At 39.7% G+C, this 17,500-nt stretch overlaps 1 protein-coding gene across 2 annotated transcripts in view; it reads left to right on the top strand.

Moving 5' to 3' along the window:
* The first annotated feature begins 3,238 nt into the window (after positions 1-3,238).
* Positions 3,239-17,500, top strand: part of LOC138022082 (uncharacterized) — an 88,828-nt gene continuing 74,566 nt past the window's right edge. Inside the window, exons 1-9 of one of the 2 annotated variants that reach the window (XM_068869114.1) lie at positions 3,239-3,366; positions 3,690-3,787; positions 5,763-5,802; positions 9,519-9,596; positions 11,155-11,205; positions 11,418-11,490; positions 12,233-12,316; positions 13,567-13,627; positions 14,230-14,426. In XM_068869114.1, the coding sequence (XP_068725215.1) occupies positions 3,715-3,787; positions 5,763-5,802; positions 9,519-9,596; positions 11,155-11,205; positions 11,418-11,490; positions 12,233-12,316; positions 13,567-13,627; positions 14,230-14,426 (657 nt within the window). In that variant the 5' untranslated portion in view covers positions 3,239-3,366; positions 3,690-3,714. The remainder of the gene's footprint in view (positions 3,367-3,689; positions 3,788-5,762; positions 5,803-9,518; positions 9,597-11,154; positions 11,206-11,417; positions 11,491-12,232; positions 12,317-13,566; positions 13,628-14,229; positions 14,427-17,500) is intronic. The other variant, XM_068869105.1, reaches the window with a different exon arrangement.

Raw genomic sequence — 17,500 nt, 5'->3', positions numbered from 1 at the left:
AAGGCCAGAGAGACAACTTCACTCGTGAAGCGCCATGTTTACAACAGAGCATTTTAGGCGTCCCAGCTGTCTGCATGAAACCATCTCTCACCTCTGTCTCGAGAAGACGAGACACGCACGGTTCTTACGTTACGTTACGTTTTATGCCTGTATAATCAAGTGAAATCTCAATTCCTCGTAAAAAGTTAAGCAACATCTTAATTGGCTAAGTATCGGAGAGCTTAAAGATCTACGCATGCACTGACGAAATGTTTGAACAAGAGAGAAAAATGCAGTATCTCCAGACGTGGCGCTGGAGCGTCGTACCAAACGAGTCATCCCGGGATTTCGGCCCGTGAGATCGCTTTTGGACGCAGTTGGCCCTTCGCTGCTTTCTGCTACCGACCTTGCGCCTCCCGGTACGGCATTGATGGAGGGATATGTCGGCCCCTAAACCATATGAGACAAATGTGCTTCTCAAGTAGCCTCGTTTATGCCCAAAAAGAATTTTGTGTAATTCTGCCATTCCATGACAAGGGAAGATCCCCGATTCTCATTTCATAGATTTTTTAAAATACGTGTTGGGTCATCCAGTCCTACAGGCAAAACACCGCATCGATTGAAGTTTTTAGCTTTCAAAATTTGCCCAGATTGTATCGGTAGGTGCTGGAGGTCGTCCACAGAAAGGCCAGAGAGACAACTTCACTCGTGAAGAATGGTGATTGAGCAAACATATAGGGATTACACGATCGTCTGTAAACGAGGCGTTTTGAATCTCCTGTTGCACCAGCAACGGAAATTTGGATTGGTCAGTTGCAGGAGCCCGCAAGGGCTCCTGTCAGTTGATAATGGACCGCTGTCAGATTTTTTTGAAGAGTTAATTACTTCATTTCAGATTATGACGCCAAACTGTCTTCGATTTTCCCTGGGAAAAGGGAAGCACGATATTGCTTTTGCGGTTTCGATCAAATGGCTTACAGCGGTTACCAATAACACGCGACCTTTCGCCTTCAAAAGTTGCGTTTTGGTGGACGTCAATGAAAGTAAAGCGGTTGAGATAATTTTGAATCTTTACAAGTTTTCATAGCAACTAGGCAAGAAACTGAGAATTTTACCTAGTTGAGAGAATTTGAAAGTTGTTTAAATTAAGTTCGGAGGAAAATCATGCAAAAAGAAAAAGATGTTTTTAAAGTAAAAAAATTAAATTTCACTACAAGCGCGAATTAAACCTTAAACGCATCGCTGATTTTTCAAATTATTACGTGCAATAATTTGAAAATTTTCATTTAAAAATACGATACCCTTTTGTCTTAGATAAACTGGCTTGGAAATGCACTTTAATAAAAATTACCAGCTGTCAGCAGATCAAACTTTTAATTTCTTGGTTCTGCTGCCTTTAAAATTCTTGAACACTGAACAATTTCATAAGAATGGCAAAGATGAACATTTAGATAGACTTTATAAGGCCGTATACATTATTAGGGATTTTCAATCAATGGTTAGGAGTTTTGCATTTAGATACTTAGGATATAGTATTATGTAGGATCTATAATATCGATAGAGGATTGTAATTTTGTTTTTTTGGGGGATTAACAGGAATTGGTCAGGCTTTTTGGGCGCCCAAATCTTGTAATAGGTTTGCAAACAGAAGTTTCAATAAAATGCAGATAATAATTATGATAATAATAATAATAATAATAATAATAATAATAATAATAATAATAATAACTGCAAGGATTTTGAGGAAAGTGTTGGAAATGTGAAGAAGAGACAATTCTGTTAGCCTTTGGTCATTTGTTGACTCGCCTATCAGAAGAAAAGACGGCAATGACAACAGCCAGAACATGATGTTAAATAATAATAATAATAATAACAATAATAATAATAATAATAATAATAATAATAATAATAATAATAATAATAATAATAATAAAACCTTTATTGAAAATCAGTCAGTTAACACAGAAATTATTAACAATATAAAAAAAAATATTCTGTTCCAATTATAAAAAACAGTTCAAGTTCATTGTTCATTTACACAAGCAAACAAAAACAAAAAAACAAAAATATATATGCACATGTTATTGTTATTATTAGTATTAATATAAATAACTTTATTTTTAATTCGAATAAAACTGTTTAAAAATATATCTATAAGTATATAAAACAATCACAAATCTAAAAAACTATTCCCAGTAATAATAAAAATGTATATATAAAAGTTATAGAACCTAGATTTTCGCAAGGCATCTATCTAATTCACACTCTACCACCCTATATTATAATAATAATAATAATAATAATAATAATAATAATAATAATAACAATAATAATAATAATAATAATAATAATAATAATAATAATAATAATAAAAAACTTTATTCAAGTGTCATGTAATTTTAGCATGGTATTGCTAATTGGGGGCACATAAAATAATCTAAACTTTTAACTAAGACTTCTGGTCAAATGGACCGGTGGGACCGAAACGTAAATTGCTCACAGCCGGTAGATGACCCTCTGATATGCCGTTACGCAGTGGATTGAGTCCTTTTTTGTCAAATGGAATGTACCGTTCCATTGGACACAGTTTCCCTAATTTCGAAGCGGATTTCTTGTTGAATGGAAAATATACGGGCCTCAAGAGTTGAGGGTATGGGTGTGGGGATTTTGGGGGTCAATGATATGGTGCATTTTCAACATGAATACACACGAACGAGCTAGACGTAAAAACATTTACAAGGCAAAAACTGATATGCTGAAAAACACACCTGACAGGAGGTAAACCAGTTGTCTGATGGCATGAAAGAGTCGACTACAAGACAATTATTTAGATGCACTTAAGTCAACGAGACAAAAAAAAAAAAATGAAGTGGAAGCGGAAATAAGCCGTCTAAGGATACACATCAACAATCTGCCCAAAGCTGTTTTTTTGTTTCAACAAATTCTCTGATATAAATATATATCTTGCGTGATGATCTAAATATATAATCATTGTCTAGACCTTTGTGGTAATAAGCTTTAGAGGTCTGAGAGGCATGACTATTCCGGTGGGGGAGGGTAGGGTGTGAAGGTACCATAGCTGAAACAACCCAAACCTTTACAAAAATGCTAACCTTAGGCCTAAAAAACTATGCTTTAGATAATGTTTAGGTCCAAAAGTTAGCATTTTTGTAAGGTTTGGGTTGTTTCAGCTATGTACTCTAACCCCCTAGCCCAGCCCTGCCCTCCCTCCCACCGATTCGGACGTACGTAATGCTTCGTGACATTAAAGTTCGGGAAACCTAACCATCGGCATTTGAGCCAGTTATGCTGCTCCATACATCCTGTCCTTTTGGTCACACATCATTATATTCATGCCCTGAATATCGCAAAGTCTTTGTTTTAAAGGTAAAAACTTAATTGATTTTCTTAGTTCTCTTGTATTTGCATTTGGGTCCCGTTTGAGAATGCGCCACAATGTCTTTTCCAAGAGTCTTGAGTATTTTAGACTTACCCGTACTGCTTCAGCACTTACGCGGAACATTGATTTGAAAATTATAACCTTACGATTTTTGCCGCAAAAGGACATTTCAGTAAAACTTTATTCCGTTTGAGGTTTTTTGTCCAAAAGTATGCGACTCTTGGAAGCCACTCTGAATATTCATGACTTCGTATGGCAGACAAATGTAAAGTTGTAGAAAAATTAACGCGATATGATATTGTCATTTAAGACAGCTTACCATCATTTTATTGGCCATGAAAGCTTCATCACCCAGACGAGAATGGCTTAGTTTGGAGGGAAACATTCAACCCTTGCACAGCTACAGTGGTAATGCTTAATTAGTGCTAGACCAAGTTGTATTTTATTTTAATTTTTTTTTGTGCGAATAAGTACATGTACATGGCAAAGTAATTATCAATATTATTATTCCACGAGCTCATGAGTCATAACCAGCGGAAATGGAATAATATTATTGTTTTGTGTAATTTCATCAATTAAACTATGAACTAAGGACTGTTAAAACATTACATAGAAACTGGTGCAATCATTTACCACGTTAAGTCATTCAGTGTGGGAGCTAATAACCAAGATTGACTGAGCCAATAAGAAAGTGAGAAATGCAATATCCATGATTGGAAATTTAGTAATAGAATGATATTTTAGAGGAAAACTAAAATGAACACCAGCAAGCAACAACACTTGAGCCCATAGTCTGGCCCCGATAATGCTGTTCCCTGACATCAGTTGGTTTCTATTACTGGAGGCCAAAATGTGGCAATGGCACATGTTTAAATTGTGTTCTGTGCCACTGTCTTGCTATCCCACCAATCCTACCTGTTACACAGTTTGCCTCTTTGTAACAGACCATTTCAGTGTGTGGAAAAAGTCAATCTGGAAAACAAAGATCTCAGAAATAAAGACCCCTAGGAAAACATACAAAAATGGCAAAACACATAATTTCTCCCATTTTGCAGTCAGACAGTCTGGTTGGCTATTTGAGGTAAATGAGTGCTTGGTCTTCATTCTCCACATACTGGCATGGGTGTTTGGACAATAAACACCTCGCAGTAATTCAACTGAAATACCTCACCAGCCATTGTAAACAATGATAAGCCAGTGGTTTCAGCAAGCACTGACAGCCGATGAAAAGTGTTGGCTACTTCACCCAGAGAAGTTGGTTACTTTTTTCCACAAATTGAAGCAATTAAAGATAGATTCTTTCAATCCTACTTAGATTAAAATTCATTTTAACAAGGACTCAAACTACCCACCAAATTCAAATATTTTATTGAAACCCTTGGACAACAATGAGAGTAACATTCTTAGATTCACTCCAACTTCCTTTTTTATTTCCCACCCTTTTATCCTAAATTGGGATAATAACAAGAGAGACCAGGAGATGATGAATCATTCTGTCAGAGCTTGCTGTTCATCCTCTATTTATAAAAGTTATCATTTGCAGAATTTTTAATAATTCATGAGGGAGACAGGTAGAAACAAAATACCTAGGTCACCTGTATACCCCTTTAACCCAAATAAAACATTGGTAGGGTATCTGTTTGTATCTACAATGGCAAGCAATAGGTGTGCTGTTGTAAATACCTACAGAGATGCTTGCCCAAGCATGAAATGTGGATAGGGGTTTTCTCAAAAGCTGCATGCATTGTATCTGTCACTTGCAAACTCCAAGAATTTGACTGCAGCTTGCCCCTTACAGTATTGAGCACTGAGTTAAGGTCCTATTTTGACCCCTCAATCACCGTAGGATGAATAAAATCAGAGTAAAATCTTTCTCACTCCCTGGAGTTCTTATGTGCTTTCAATTCATGCCTAGTCCACATTTCCTGTTTTCGACCATGCATAGCTTATTAGCAGATGTCTTCAGCATGGCTATTCTGGGGGTTGGGATAAGGGGTGAGGGGTAGGGGGTGAAGAGTACCATGGCTGAAACAACCCAAACCTTTACAAAAAATGCTAATCTTAGGCCTAAACACTATGATTTAGATAATGTTTAGGCCTAAGGTTAGCATTTTTGTAAAGGTTTGGGTTGTTTCAGCTATGGTACCTTTTGCCCCCTAAAACCCACCCCCTACCCCTCACCCCTCACTGCCTACCCCCACCCCCGGAATAGTCATGCCGGATGTCTTCAGATTTCTTTTGTTGCACCCAGAAAGGGGGTGACATCCTGTTTCGATGGTCAACAGAGGAAAGACCACTAGTGAAAATCTACATATATTTAAAAGAAAATTGTGGCTGTATGGTTAGTTGTATCATTATAACAGTTTATTTATTCTGTTTTTAGGTCTTTCAAAACTAAGGGAGGATAAAACTGGCAAGGACTGGTAAGTTGTATGTGTTCTTGGATGGCATGAAACCACAGTAAGTTTAACTTTCCTTCTCCCTCACTGCGTTCGTATGAAGGAAAATGATTTTCCTTCTCCAGAACACTGAAGGGTAGAACACTCCACAACAATGTAAAGGCGGGCAGTGTGCGAACACTTACCCAGTAGTAATTTAATGTCATTTATGATATGAATTACAATCAAATGGTTAATACAAGAAAATTCGGCTTCGCCTCATGGGCTATTGACCCGTAGCCCTTGTGGGCGAAGGGTCTAATTGTTAAACAGACCCGACAGAAAAAAACTCTCAAGAAAACTTATTTCTCTACTTTGTAAAGCATACGATAATGGTAGTAATCTGTCCGAACAATCAGATCTAGCTAGGTTCTTAGCTATAAAGGTCGCTCCACCAGCCCTAAGACTGTGAGTACTAAAGCCTTTAGCGACTACACCTATGGCTTTAATTAATTACCTAGTCCTTGAATAACTAATATGTAAGAATTACTTTTCTGCGTAAACCTAACGGCCCTAAAATGTGTAAGCCAAAGAATTTCTCTCAATACCAGCGAACGCAAAAAGGCGACAAGTAAGGACATGAGGACAAGTAATTCTCCCTTTCTTAGAGATGTCACCCGGGGGGGGGGGGGGTACTCGATGTATCCCTGGTTGGGGAGGTGCGGCACGGCCCCTTATACCCTGACCCTGTTTAAGACAAATATCGCTGATTTTCCTACCCATTTTAAGACAGAATTCCGATTTTTAATACCCTGTTTAAGACATTTAAGCCAGTTTAAGACAAAAATTGATAAATCGATACCCTTATAAGGGAGTACACCCCCCTCCCCCCCCCCCGGGATGTCACATACTTTGTTGCCTTCCCTATATTGATCTGTTTTGCCAAATTTAACAAAAACCTCTACATAGTCATTGTGGCTTGTAACATCCGAGCTCTGCAAAGATAATAACTCATTTATCCTGAAAAGACCATAAAATCCCAATACGAATAACAAAGTTGAACGCAAATCCTTAAGATTTGAAACAAGGTGCAAATGCGGAAAAGGAGTAACAGGCTCTTTCTTCTAAATCGGTCTACTAAATATGCGCTTACTAGACTCGACGATATTGCGAGACATAGTGGTGTCAACTGGAATACCTTGGGGAGAGTGTGGGATAATTTCATGCACCCACTTCAAGGCAGAAAAACACCGCGAAGAAAGAACAGCGTTGGAATTTTTTAACAACATTGAGTTAGAAAAGGTATTCCGAACCCAATAGACCCTCAAATGGAAGAGAAAAAACAATAGCCTGAGACTCTAAATACATAAAGGTATTTTTTCACAGACGAGTTAGCTCTTGACGATAACAACTGGCTGAATCATACGCTCTCGCTGAATCTCGCGCACTGCACCCCAGGTAGTGGCCTTTAGTAAATAAAAGTAAAAATAAGGAAAAAACAACTACAAAACAGTGAAAAAGGGTAAAAAAGAAAAAACGTCCACGACAGCAAAAAACCTTGTAAAGAACGAATACAAAAGATGATCCTCGAAGGTAGGGCAAAAATAAGTGCCAACCGGCAAAAATAATGCTACCAGGCAAAAATAATGCCAACCGGCAAAAGTAATGCCACGCGGCAAAAATAAGTGCCACCCTGCGAACTCTGAAAAACTCTTCTCAATGAAAGAAAAATTCAAATGAAAACCCTAAGAAAATCTGCTGCGGCGTTAATACGACGAAGGTTATTCTTCTAGAATTCAAACTCGACAATAAAATATCTGTCTAATGGGAAAAACGTATCCAAGTCTTGAGCTGCAGCAAGAGGAATTTAACAATGTTTTGACATGCTGTTGCTGTAATTCAACAGGATGAGGCTCATAGAAATAATTAGCCCAACAAGAGAGGCCAGATCCCTAGCCGAGAGGTTCGCGGGGTCTGAAAGAACCCCATCAACACGAGATGAGCTCTCTTGAAACCGGCTCTAGGTGATACTAACAACACCCTGAACTCCATTCCAAACAATATGCAACCATGTAATAAGTTGGACAGGGTCCCAAGCACATTTCTCCATATTAGCCAGAAAACCAGCCGGGGCAAGATCCGATCTAATGATACTCGAATGAGCGTTGCATAAGGCTTCGCTCCGCTCTACATCCAGACCATCGTCCAGATAAACAACCGAGTGAATGCCGTGAAAGCTCCAGTGTTTAACCAACGGTCTAAAGAGCTTAGTAAAAATATACGGAACCGAAGAAAGGCCAATTTGAAAAGAGAGCACAGTAGACAAAAAAAATTCCTTGATCCCCCCAGGCACGACCCATTTGTAACTAAGGTGGGGCTGGTGCTCGGGAAAAATATCTATATGATGATAACCACTCTTGAGATCAGATTTAGTGAAACAGCAACCTTTACCAAAATAATCTAGGACCTCCCCCCAGTCCTCAAATTTGAACTTCTGCGTGAACAAATGCTTATTAAGATACCTAAAATCCAGTATCAGACGTTTCTTTCCATAACTCTGAACCGAAACCGAGATAGGACTAATATCTTAAGATGAGATTTAGGAACCCGGGCAACCGTATTGCTGGAAAATAATTCAAAGATAGCTTGACAAACAAACCCGGCATGCTGGAGAGTGGAGCGGCTACTCGAAAATGAAGCTCTCCAAAGCGTAGTGTAAAAAGGTATCTTATAACCTTCCCGAATACACTCAACAATGAAGGGAGGCACGTGAATTCCCTCCCAAAAGACAGCGTGGACTTTGAGCCTGCCTTTAACATTTAAATTTGAAGAAGCTGGCCTATCCGATTCTAACTCAAAAACTGGCGGAACTGTCCACCTTTGTTCAAATGGATAATCATCATGATGGGCGCATTTCACATCGCTAATCTGCCATGCTGCTCTGCTGATTTCCGGAGGAGCTGTGAAAGGTGCTCTTGGTTGAGGCTCTGAAGCTTCCAGGTGTGTGTCCGCTCCAAAAAACGTCCACAGTCGGCACTCCAGTGGCCCTGCTTACCACAGCGGAAGCAGTTGTCTGTCTGAGAAGGGAATCGACGGCCTAAAAAAGAAAAGAAACAAAGGGGAGGAAAAAGAAAAACCGACCAAACTGTTTATTTTATTGTATTAATAAATAAAATTAAAAAAAACAAGCAAATCTAAAGCAAAATTACCGCCTAGTAGCTTCGCACGTGATGAAAACCATCACGCTACAAAATGCTTATATACCTTTTGGGGTCCCTCAGGAGACCCCACGCACACTAATGCGTTAGCTATGGCTAGCATGCATAACATTCTCACGCTGAACGTCCGAAGGAAAATACATGTCTTTCGGCAGAAACATCATAAAATTACCGTCCACTGTCCATTTGCGGCATATCCATTTTGCAACATTATTCTGTTCCTGTCCAATTGTACCACTTTGACCACACCTAGGAAATAGCTTACCTTTCATAATAGTTATTGTAAGAACTGGCCACAAGAACCTCATTAATAAATGCCGTCTATTCAAGAAGAGCAATTTTCTTGTATGTACTTGTCTAGTTTATGTAAATACATGCAAGTTTTGAATCCTGTCTAATTCTATTGCTTTTATTTTTGGCTTGGCGAGGACAGTTGGATTATCTTCAGTTGGATTCTAAAAATAAAATGCAGAATTTTTGTTTTATTCGATTTTACCGAAGCATCCCTGATATTCTAACCTATTACTCTACATTAATTCAAAGGTTTGTTTCACAAGATTCTAATCTCCTTCTCTATGATAACAAAAGCAGCAAGACTCCAGCAGATTCCAAGCCTTCAGGGTATTGATCTCTCAATGTATGATAATGCTGTGTATCAACAACATTTTGTTGCCTCGTGCCGTTCTGCTCTTGTGCTATGATTTTTAATATATCAATCCACCGGCTGGATTTAGGTCCAAGTCTTCGTCTCCTGGTTAAACTACTTGCCCTATCACTCTCCTCAGTATAACTTGGTAATTAATAATGCACAATAAATGGAGGAGGAGTTACTGCCAATCCTGTTTGCCTTGGCAATCTTCTTTAGCCTTACCACTTGAAAATGGTCACCACAGTCCCTGTCATATCCCAGGGGAATAAAAAGGGAAAAGACAAACAGGAATTTCAAATCATTCAGTCAAGTTGATAAAAATTATTTCTTTTAAATGATATTGTTTCACACTCCACTCTGGAAAAAAAGCGTGTTTGTTGTGTTTCTGTTTTTCAATGTGTTTAGTTCTTCCATCTTCACGATTACAGCAACAATAATGCGGCATAATATGATACCAATCCTCAAATTAGGGATCTTGAGCAACAATGACAACAGCAACGAATGTAAATCATTATCGTCGAGTTCATTTGTTGTCGCTATCCACATAACGTCAAATTTGGCCATTTCACGTCTTCGTCATTAATGATATGATGATGAAGATGATGATGACGACGACGAAAACGACGACGAAAACGACGACGACGACGACGACGACGACGACAACAACGACGACGACAACGACGACGACGACGACGATGTGGTTTTGCTCGTTTGCGCCTTAAGGTCCTTGTTTTATACTTTGGACGAATCACATTTTGTCAGCTCGCTAGAACAAGGCAAGAAACTTTGAACCAACTTCGAAACAGAGAATACTAAAGCCGTGTTCACACTCAACGTTGATTATGATCAACTGAAGTATATATCAGGCTATGATACTCCATTTAATTTTATTCAATTATGGTTCTGTTCACGTCTGCGAAAATTCAAATACAATACGCAGGGTAACCTCGCAGTGTGAGACAAAATGGCGCCGTATCGCGTGGCTGCCACGATTATCATCACCATCATGTGCTTGAGGCAAGAAGAGAACCAAGGATAGCTTCCAAGAATAGAAGAAGACAAATCCAAACCTTCGCTCCATAAAGCAATTAGAAGTTTTGTCTGCTCATACCACCACGTGCTCGCCATTCTGTTCAATTACGCATTGTAATTGCTTCAAACAACCCCTTTGAGGTTGTTTGAAGTAATTATAATCCAGTTATAATCAGGGACTGCAATAGGCCATTTCCGAGTTCATGTCTGCCTCCTCTTCAAAGCGAGTCTAAGTGCGAAGTTTTTGTGATGGTAATTAGTTCTACTTTACATATGAATGAAAACGAATTTTCACAACAAAAACTTCGCACTTAGACTCGCTTTGAAGAGGAGGCAGACATGAACTCGGAAATGGCCTATTAGTTGATGTGAACCCATTTCATATTTAATTCGACTATAATTCGATCATAATCGAGGCCTAATGTGAACACGGCTTAAGACTGCTTGATTCCTTGAGCGTTCTCTCCAGTTTATTTGTCCATTTTAATTTTTTCCCAGGTGCATTGACGTTTCAACAGCATCACTCGAAGTGTTCGTTGTTATTACCAGGTAGTCTTCCCTCTTTACTGGAATTAATCTTTTCAAGTAATCTTTACAAGCGTACAAACATAAACAAGAGTCTATTTTAACTGCAAAAGGAGATTGACGAGTCAACCTTCTAGTCGAAGCAACGGAACCCCTCCATGTTTTGGTCTTAAACATTTTTTAATCTTGCAACATTTGACTTTGTCATGGAACCTTTGAAATACTTTTCTTTTCAGTAAGGATGGAAAAGACTTTCAGTTATCTCCTCCTCGGGATGTTTGCATATTCGACTGGATTATGACTCTTAAGGTAAGGAAAATATAATATGTAATACACAACATTTTTTTGTGTGTGGAATTTTGGGGCGCTTTTCCGAGCGTCAGTTTAGCAGACTTCCCTTGGCAAGCGTCTCCAACAGTAACACAAATGTGCGTACAGTATTTAATGAGCTAAAACGACGGTCGTGTACCATTTACAGGAGGAAAAAGTTTGTTCCCGTTTTGTTCAAGTATGGTGGGCAAAACCTACTGAATGCGAACTTTTATTGGGATTATTGTGTTCCATTTGTAAAATTCTTTCAGATTTACTAAACCATATAAACCGAAAAAAAGATCTTGAAATAAAACACACATTTTTCTTTACGGAAGTTCCAGTTGAAAGTCTTGGATTACCTTTTTTGTGACCGGACAAATCGCGAATTTTAGTGTCAGTGAAAAGTTTGGGTACTTCTGCCTCCCGCCATAAACCTTTCCCCTTGGTGTGATCATACGTTATATTTAAAAATTATTCCATGAGCGCGCGTTGGATATGCGATGTATAACCAGTCTCGTATCCAAGAAACGCGAATGGAATAATTGTTCTATTAAATATTCATCAAAGTTCTGAACGTGTCAGATGTTGTTTTTCATCTTGGCAACACTTGATAATCAGTTTCCATATTAGGTCATGCGGTATATATGAGCCGATGACCGAGATTTAATTAGCTAATTAGAAAGCTAGACGCGGAAACTGTAATAATGTTATTAAATTGTTATCTCACTGGCGTGCACAGGAAGCAGTGAGAGTTTCAAAGGCGCAAGATGTTCCGCCATCTTCCTTTGAGCGTGGAGCAGGAGCTGGCACTATTATGGGCAAGGTAGGTTTCAAGTTCTTTGGTCTACGCGTGCGCCAGATCTCAGCTGATATCTTCGAACTGCAATGTGCTTCCGAGTGGAGTTTTCAATATTTCGTTGCGATAGGCGACTACAGTGGTTTCAATAAATACCGACAGCCGATGAAAAGCGTCGGCTACTTCACTTAGAGAGGTCCGTTACTTTTTTTTTTTTTCCGTAAATTGAAAACATCAAAGACAAATTCTTTCAAAGATGTTGTCAGTTTGACAATGACAACATGAAGACATCAAATTTGCTTTTGAAATGTGGCGTTTGGCAGCGTCCTTTTAAAAGTGGCATGCCCCCAGTCACTCTTAGAGAAATGGGCCGTTCAGGCCTCTTCGTGTTTTGTTCGGTTGCTTTAACTCAAACCAACCGCTAACTTCAAATGCTATTGAAACTCCTGCCATTAGCACAGTGTTTCAGTTACCTTCCCTGTTTTCACAGTCCGGTGATGGTAACAATCGTGAGATTATTTCATCTTGTTCAGTGGTATTGCACATTGTTGACAAAGTAACCTACAACTGAAAATTTTGTGTTATCAAACTGGCGTAGTGGTGAGAGCACTGGCCACCAATGTGGCCCCGGTTCGATTACCAGACTCGGCGTCATGTGTGGGTTGAGTTTGTTGGTTCGTCACTCTGGTCCGAGAGGTTTTTCTCTGGGTACTCCGGTTTTTCCCTCTCTTCTATAACCAAAAAATTGGTTTGATTTCTGTTAATTGGAGTCAGTTTACGGTGTTCCCAGTTAGTGCTCCAGCGCTAGAAGACTAGACACTTAAAGGAGCAGTGTCACCCGTGGCGCATGCCTGACAGGACACCAACATTTTTGAAAGGTTTGCCAACTTTTTCAAAGAAGTGTAAGGGGCGTTAATATCTTACACAATTGAAGCCATCCTTGGTCACTTTTCGCTGAAGGTCCTGTCTTCGTTTCTGATACAGCTGCAACAAGTTATCCTTTTCTAATATGCTAATTTGTCCTGTCGTGCAATAGTAAAACTTGAATTTTGTGTTCTCCATTGAACAAAAGCAAGCAGGAACAAAAGCATTTATCGCCATGGCATTGCAGTACTTTAGGACTAAGGAAACATAAATATACATTTGTGAGACACAAGAGCTTTTCCCCATCGTTTTTCAAAGACGACCCAAAACTCCGAGAGATCTCCGCGAAGCTGATTGTGAAAGACATTCCATGTTCTCAGTCATTCTGACACCGATGTTGTTTTAACTCACAGCTACGAAACAGTCTCCGACGAAAAAAGAAAGTTACGCGTACCATGTCAGACAACATCAGTGGTAAGTTTCTCTGCTCGACCTTCGTTCTTGTGTGCGCAATATTTTCTTATTGTTGTTGAGGGGATGCCTCGCTCTCTTGTCTTCAAACAATCAGTTTATCCCTTTCACTGCCGAGGGCTGTTCCATTGACGAGTAAAATCGTCTGGTGTTAGACAGAGTAAAATCCATAAGTGTCAATTGTATTTATGGCCGTGAAAGGGTTAAACTTAGCGGTATGGTGTAAGTTTCAAGTTACCATGAATAAAAGAGCAACGATAGGGCAACCGACTTGCAAATGTGAAGGTGTTCGGAAATCCAACTTACAAAAGGGATAGTACCCTTTAAACTAACGTTAATCTGCAAGAGAAGAGACGACAGATTCTCTTTGGCCATCTAACTTGCAAGGAGACGAAACGTCGTTCAACGTGGTACTTTTTTCAACGTTGAATTCGCTTTGGACCCAAACTTTGCCTTTATTGGCTCACGGTTTTCTTTAGCATATGTTCCGTGTTTCCAGGTATTTTCTAGTGTCTTTTTATCCCATCTTTTGTATTATTTAATTATTTGTTGTTTTGATTCCTCGTGTTGTTAAATTTTCTTTTTTTTTGGCTTTTTTCTGACAGCTGGTTCCAATTCGAACAGTTCTGCGACGGGTTCGGCGAGAGCGAGCCCCCTCAGAGAGCACCTAATTATGAAACAGGAACACACAACCACAGTGTCTCGTTCGAAGTCGTACCCATTGAAAGGTGCTGCGAACGTGGAGTGTTCCCAGACATTGTCTTTGAATGAAAAACAAGAAGAAAAACTGCCGTCTATTGAGGTAATCTCTGATGGTATATTGCAGAAGTTTGAAGTTTTATTTTTATGTTCTTCTGATGCTAATGTACTCAATATGAAAAGCGAGCATGCTGTATGCGGTTTTCAGGTCACTTTATCACCGACATGCAGGGTTCGACAACTGGCTACCTGCATTACTAGCCACCGGGCTAGTGATTCCTAGAATTTACTAGCCCGAAGCAAAACTTGGTAGCCCGGATCAATTTCCCTCGAGGTCTACTTCAACCCCAAACACGCAAACCATCCTCTAAACTTATTGGCAAGGTCTTTTAAAATGATAAAGAATGGAATTTTTTCTTCCATTGTGATAACATAATGTGTTATTTAAGGAAAAAAGCTAACAAAATGTTCGTTTCACATTCACTTGTGCACGCGCCGAAGGCTAACCGTAGAATGCCAGTGCACAAGCCACGGGAACCTTGCTTTCCACGATGGATTAAAAGTTCTCTTTCTCTGAGTGCTCTCATAAATCTTACTGCTTTCCTGTTTACTGGTACTTTCAGTTTCGGCCGCTTTCCCCTTTTTACATGGTGGCGCCTCGTAATTTGCCAAAAATCGCTCCATCTTTACAATCGGTTCAATTGCGAAGCGATCGTGCGAGGCGATGTGCAAGGCATCACAACATTGGTAGGGAGAAGACTGGGGAATACATTAACCATTAAGCTCAGAGTCTGGGATCTAGCGATGTTTACGAACTACACGCAAGATAAAAGAGACACCAGAAGATGATAGATTTGTTTTCTTTATAAAATTATTGGTATTATCGTTACATTTTAAACTTTCTTGTTTTTTGAATCAACTGTGAACTTCAAACTAAAACTAATTATATCTAGTTTATTTCCATTTTTCAACTAGCCAGTGGGCTATTAAACGTCGTTTTTTACTAGCCCGACAAAATTTTTACTAGCCTCGGGCTACCGGGCTAGCGGAGATGTCGAACCCTGGACATGACAGTGGACGAAACTGAGCTTAAAGTGCATATGACTCGAAATTTCACCTTCGTTTTTAATTTCATATCCTTAAAATTCAAGCTTTGCTCGATATGATTTCGTTATAAGAACCTTCCTGCAAAAGTCCCAAGTGAGTTTTTTTGAAGCACAAACGCACCAGTTGTGTCAGATTGCAGCGGGAAATATGAACGACAAGACACGAGCATTTGTCCATTGCAGCAGTTTTACCTCGGTCCCGAGAGATTGATTGCAAATCACCTATTCAGAATTCGTACACCGTAAGGTGGTTTCACAAGTCTTCCACTGTTTCAGCATTTGTCCGCTTTCAAAGGGACAGATGTGTCAAGGGATGGGGGATGGGCGTACTGAAGTGCGCTTTTCAAACCGGTTGGTTCAGAACAGCGTTGCGAGAGGTGATTGGTTCATTCTCGGCCAGACCAACATGACGCTGGTGGCTGGGGTTGTTTTCTTTGTCGTGACGTCTGCAAATGGAGGCCAAACGTGGGAGTTGTAATTTCCGTTCAAGATTTTTACCGCCTAAAAATAGAAGAGGCGAAAAATGTACTTAACCGATATCTATCCCTTAGTAATATTGTCAACTTTACCTAAATCCAAAATGGGAACTAAGCATATCGCACATCAACTACTTAGTCCTCGATCATCACTAAATTTGTGGGCCTAATGGCTGCGTCAATGCTTTCTTTAGTTCCAACAATTTACTGCAATTTAGCCTTCTTATCCACTGTCTGAGGTAAGTAGAAAGCTTTTTTTTTTTTGATTTCTTAAAGCAGTTGTGCCTGTACTACTACAATTATCAGTGCTGTGTTCAACATATTTTGGACTTTCCTTCCTGATTGGTTCCGCTTAAATTATGGCGGCAATTCGACTCTACTCGCCCTCCATCCTTTCTCAGTATGTTGCGATCCTCGGTGCGGCCTCGTATCCAACATACAGGCTATGAAACATTGAAACAGTTTGGTATATCAAGGCTCCGAAGAGGAACTCGAGCCGGAGTTAAGTTAGAGAGCGTTCAACCATCATGACTCACTTATCGCCCCCATATTGACACGTTTTTCACCGGTTTTAAGTTCCAGTCCAGGGGTAAAGAAGTCGGGGCAAAAGACAGGAACTGCAAATTGGTTGCAAAGGCAAATTGGTGGCAAGTTAATTTCAACTTTACTTTCTTTATTCGTCTCTAATTCCTGCCATGCCACGAACAATGTGACGAGCGGCAGTCCGTTGTCGAATTAAACAAAATTGATGTGCATAACGGGGTCATAGCTCTCCGACTGTATGCCATCTACTCAAGGGCACCAATGAGCAAATTAAGCCAAAAGCATTTGAGAAGCATTTCTAGGCTCCTTGTAATTTATAAAGACTGTCTAAAGACATGTTTTTTTATCACCTAGAAGACGTTCTTCTAGGTGAAGTGTTCACCTGCAAAACGATCTAAAATGGAGCGCGCAAATTGGTAGCATCGATCATGGCTGGAAAATGGATGCGTTATCTTGCATTAAGTAGAAGAGCAAATCGCCATGGGAGGTCGGCCCTTACCAAGCTTCGACCTCTTCTGGAGTACGCTGCTCATATCTGGGGTTGCCTGGCAACCTGTCTAACGGAGCGTACCGAACAGGTGTACTGAGATAATGCATGGGCTTACATAGAGACATTCTTGTCTCACTGGCAGAGCACAGGGACGATCTTATAATGAAAGAATTTTAAGAGTATTGTTGAGGCACCTGGTCATGGATGTAAGTGTTTCTTAGAGGCACCTAGATTGCTCAAATATAATCTAATCAGCTAATTCTGATCGAGTTGTGTCTTGCACCATCTGACATCAGTTTACCTTCATAGCCGAAGGCGCGCGCGCGCGCGGAACACCATTGCTAAGAAAATATGGTAACCATCTGTGCAAGAAAATTTGGTTTTGCTCACCGTACGTCCACCCCTCCATGTATGCCAATGTAACCAGTATCCCGTGACCACATCCCGGGCTTTAGTTTAGATAATACTTGAATACTTGTACCTAACATGGCGGCCATACTCTTGTGCATAGCTTGTTTACAGCGTACATGTTTGATATTAGATATGCTTGTTATGGTCAATT

The sequence above is a fragment of the Montipora capricornis genome, chromosome 2, assembly GCF_036669925.1.
Source record: "Montipora capricornis isolate CH-2021 chromosome 2, ASM3666992v2, whole genome shotgun sequence".
Classification (NCBI taxonomy): Eukaryota; Metazoa; Cnidaria; class Anthozoa; order Scleractinia; family Acroporidae; genus Montipora; species Montipora capricornis.
This window is presented reverse-complemented; position numbering and strand designations above follow the sequence as displayed.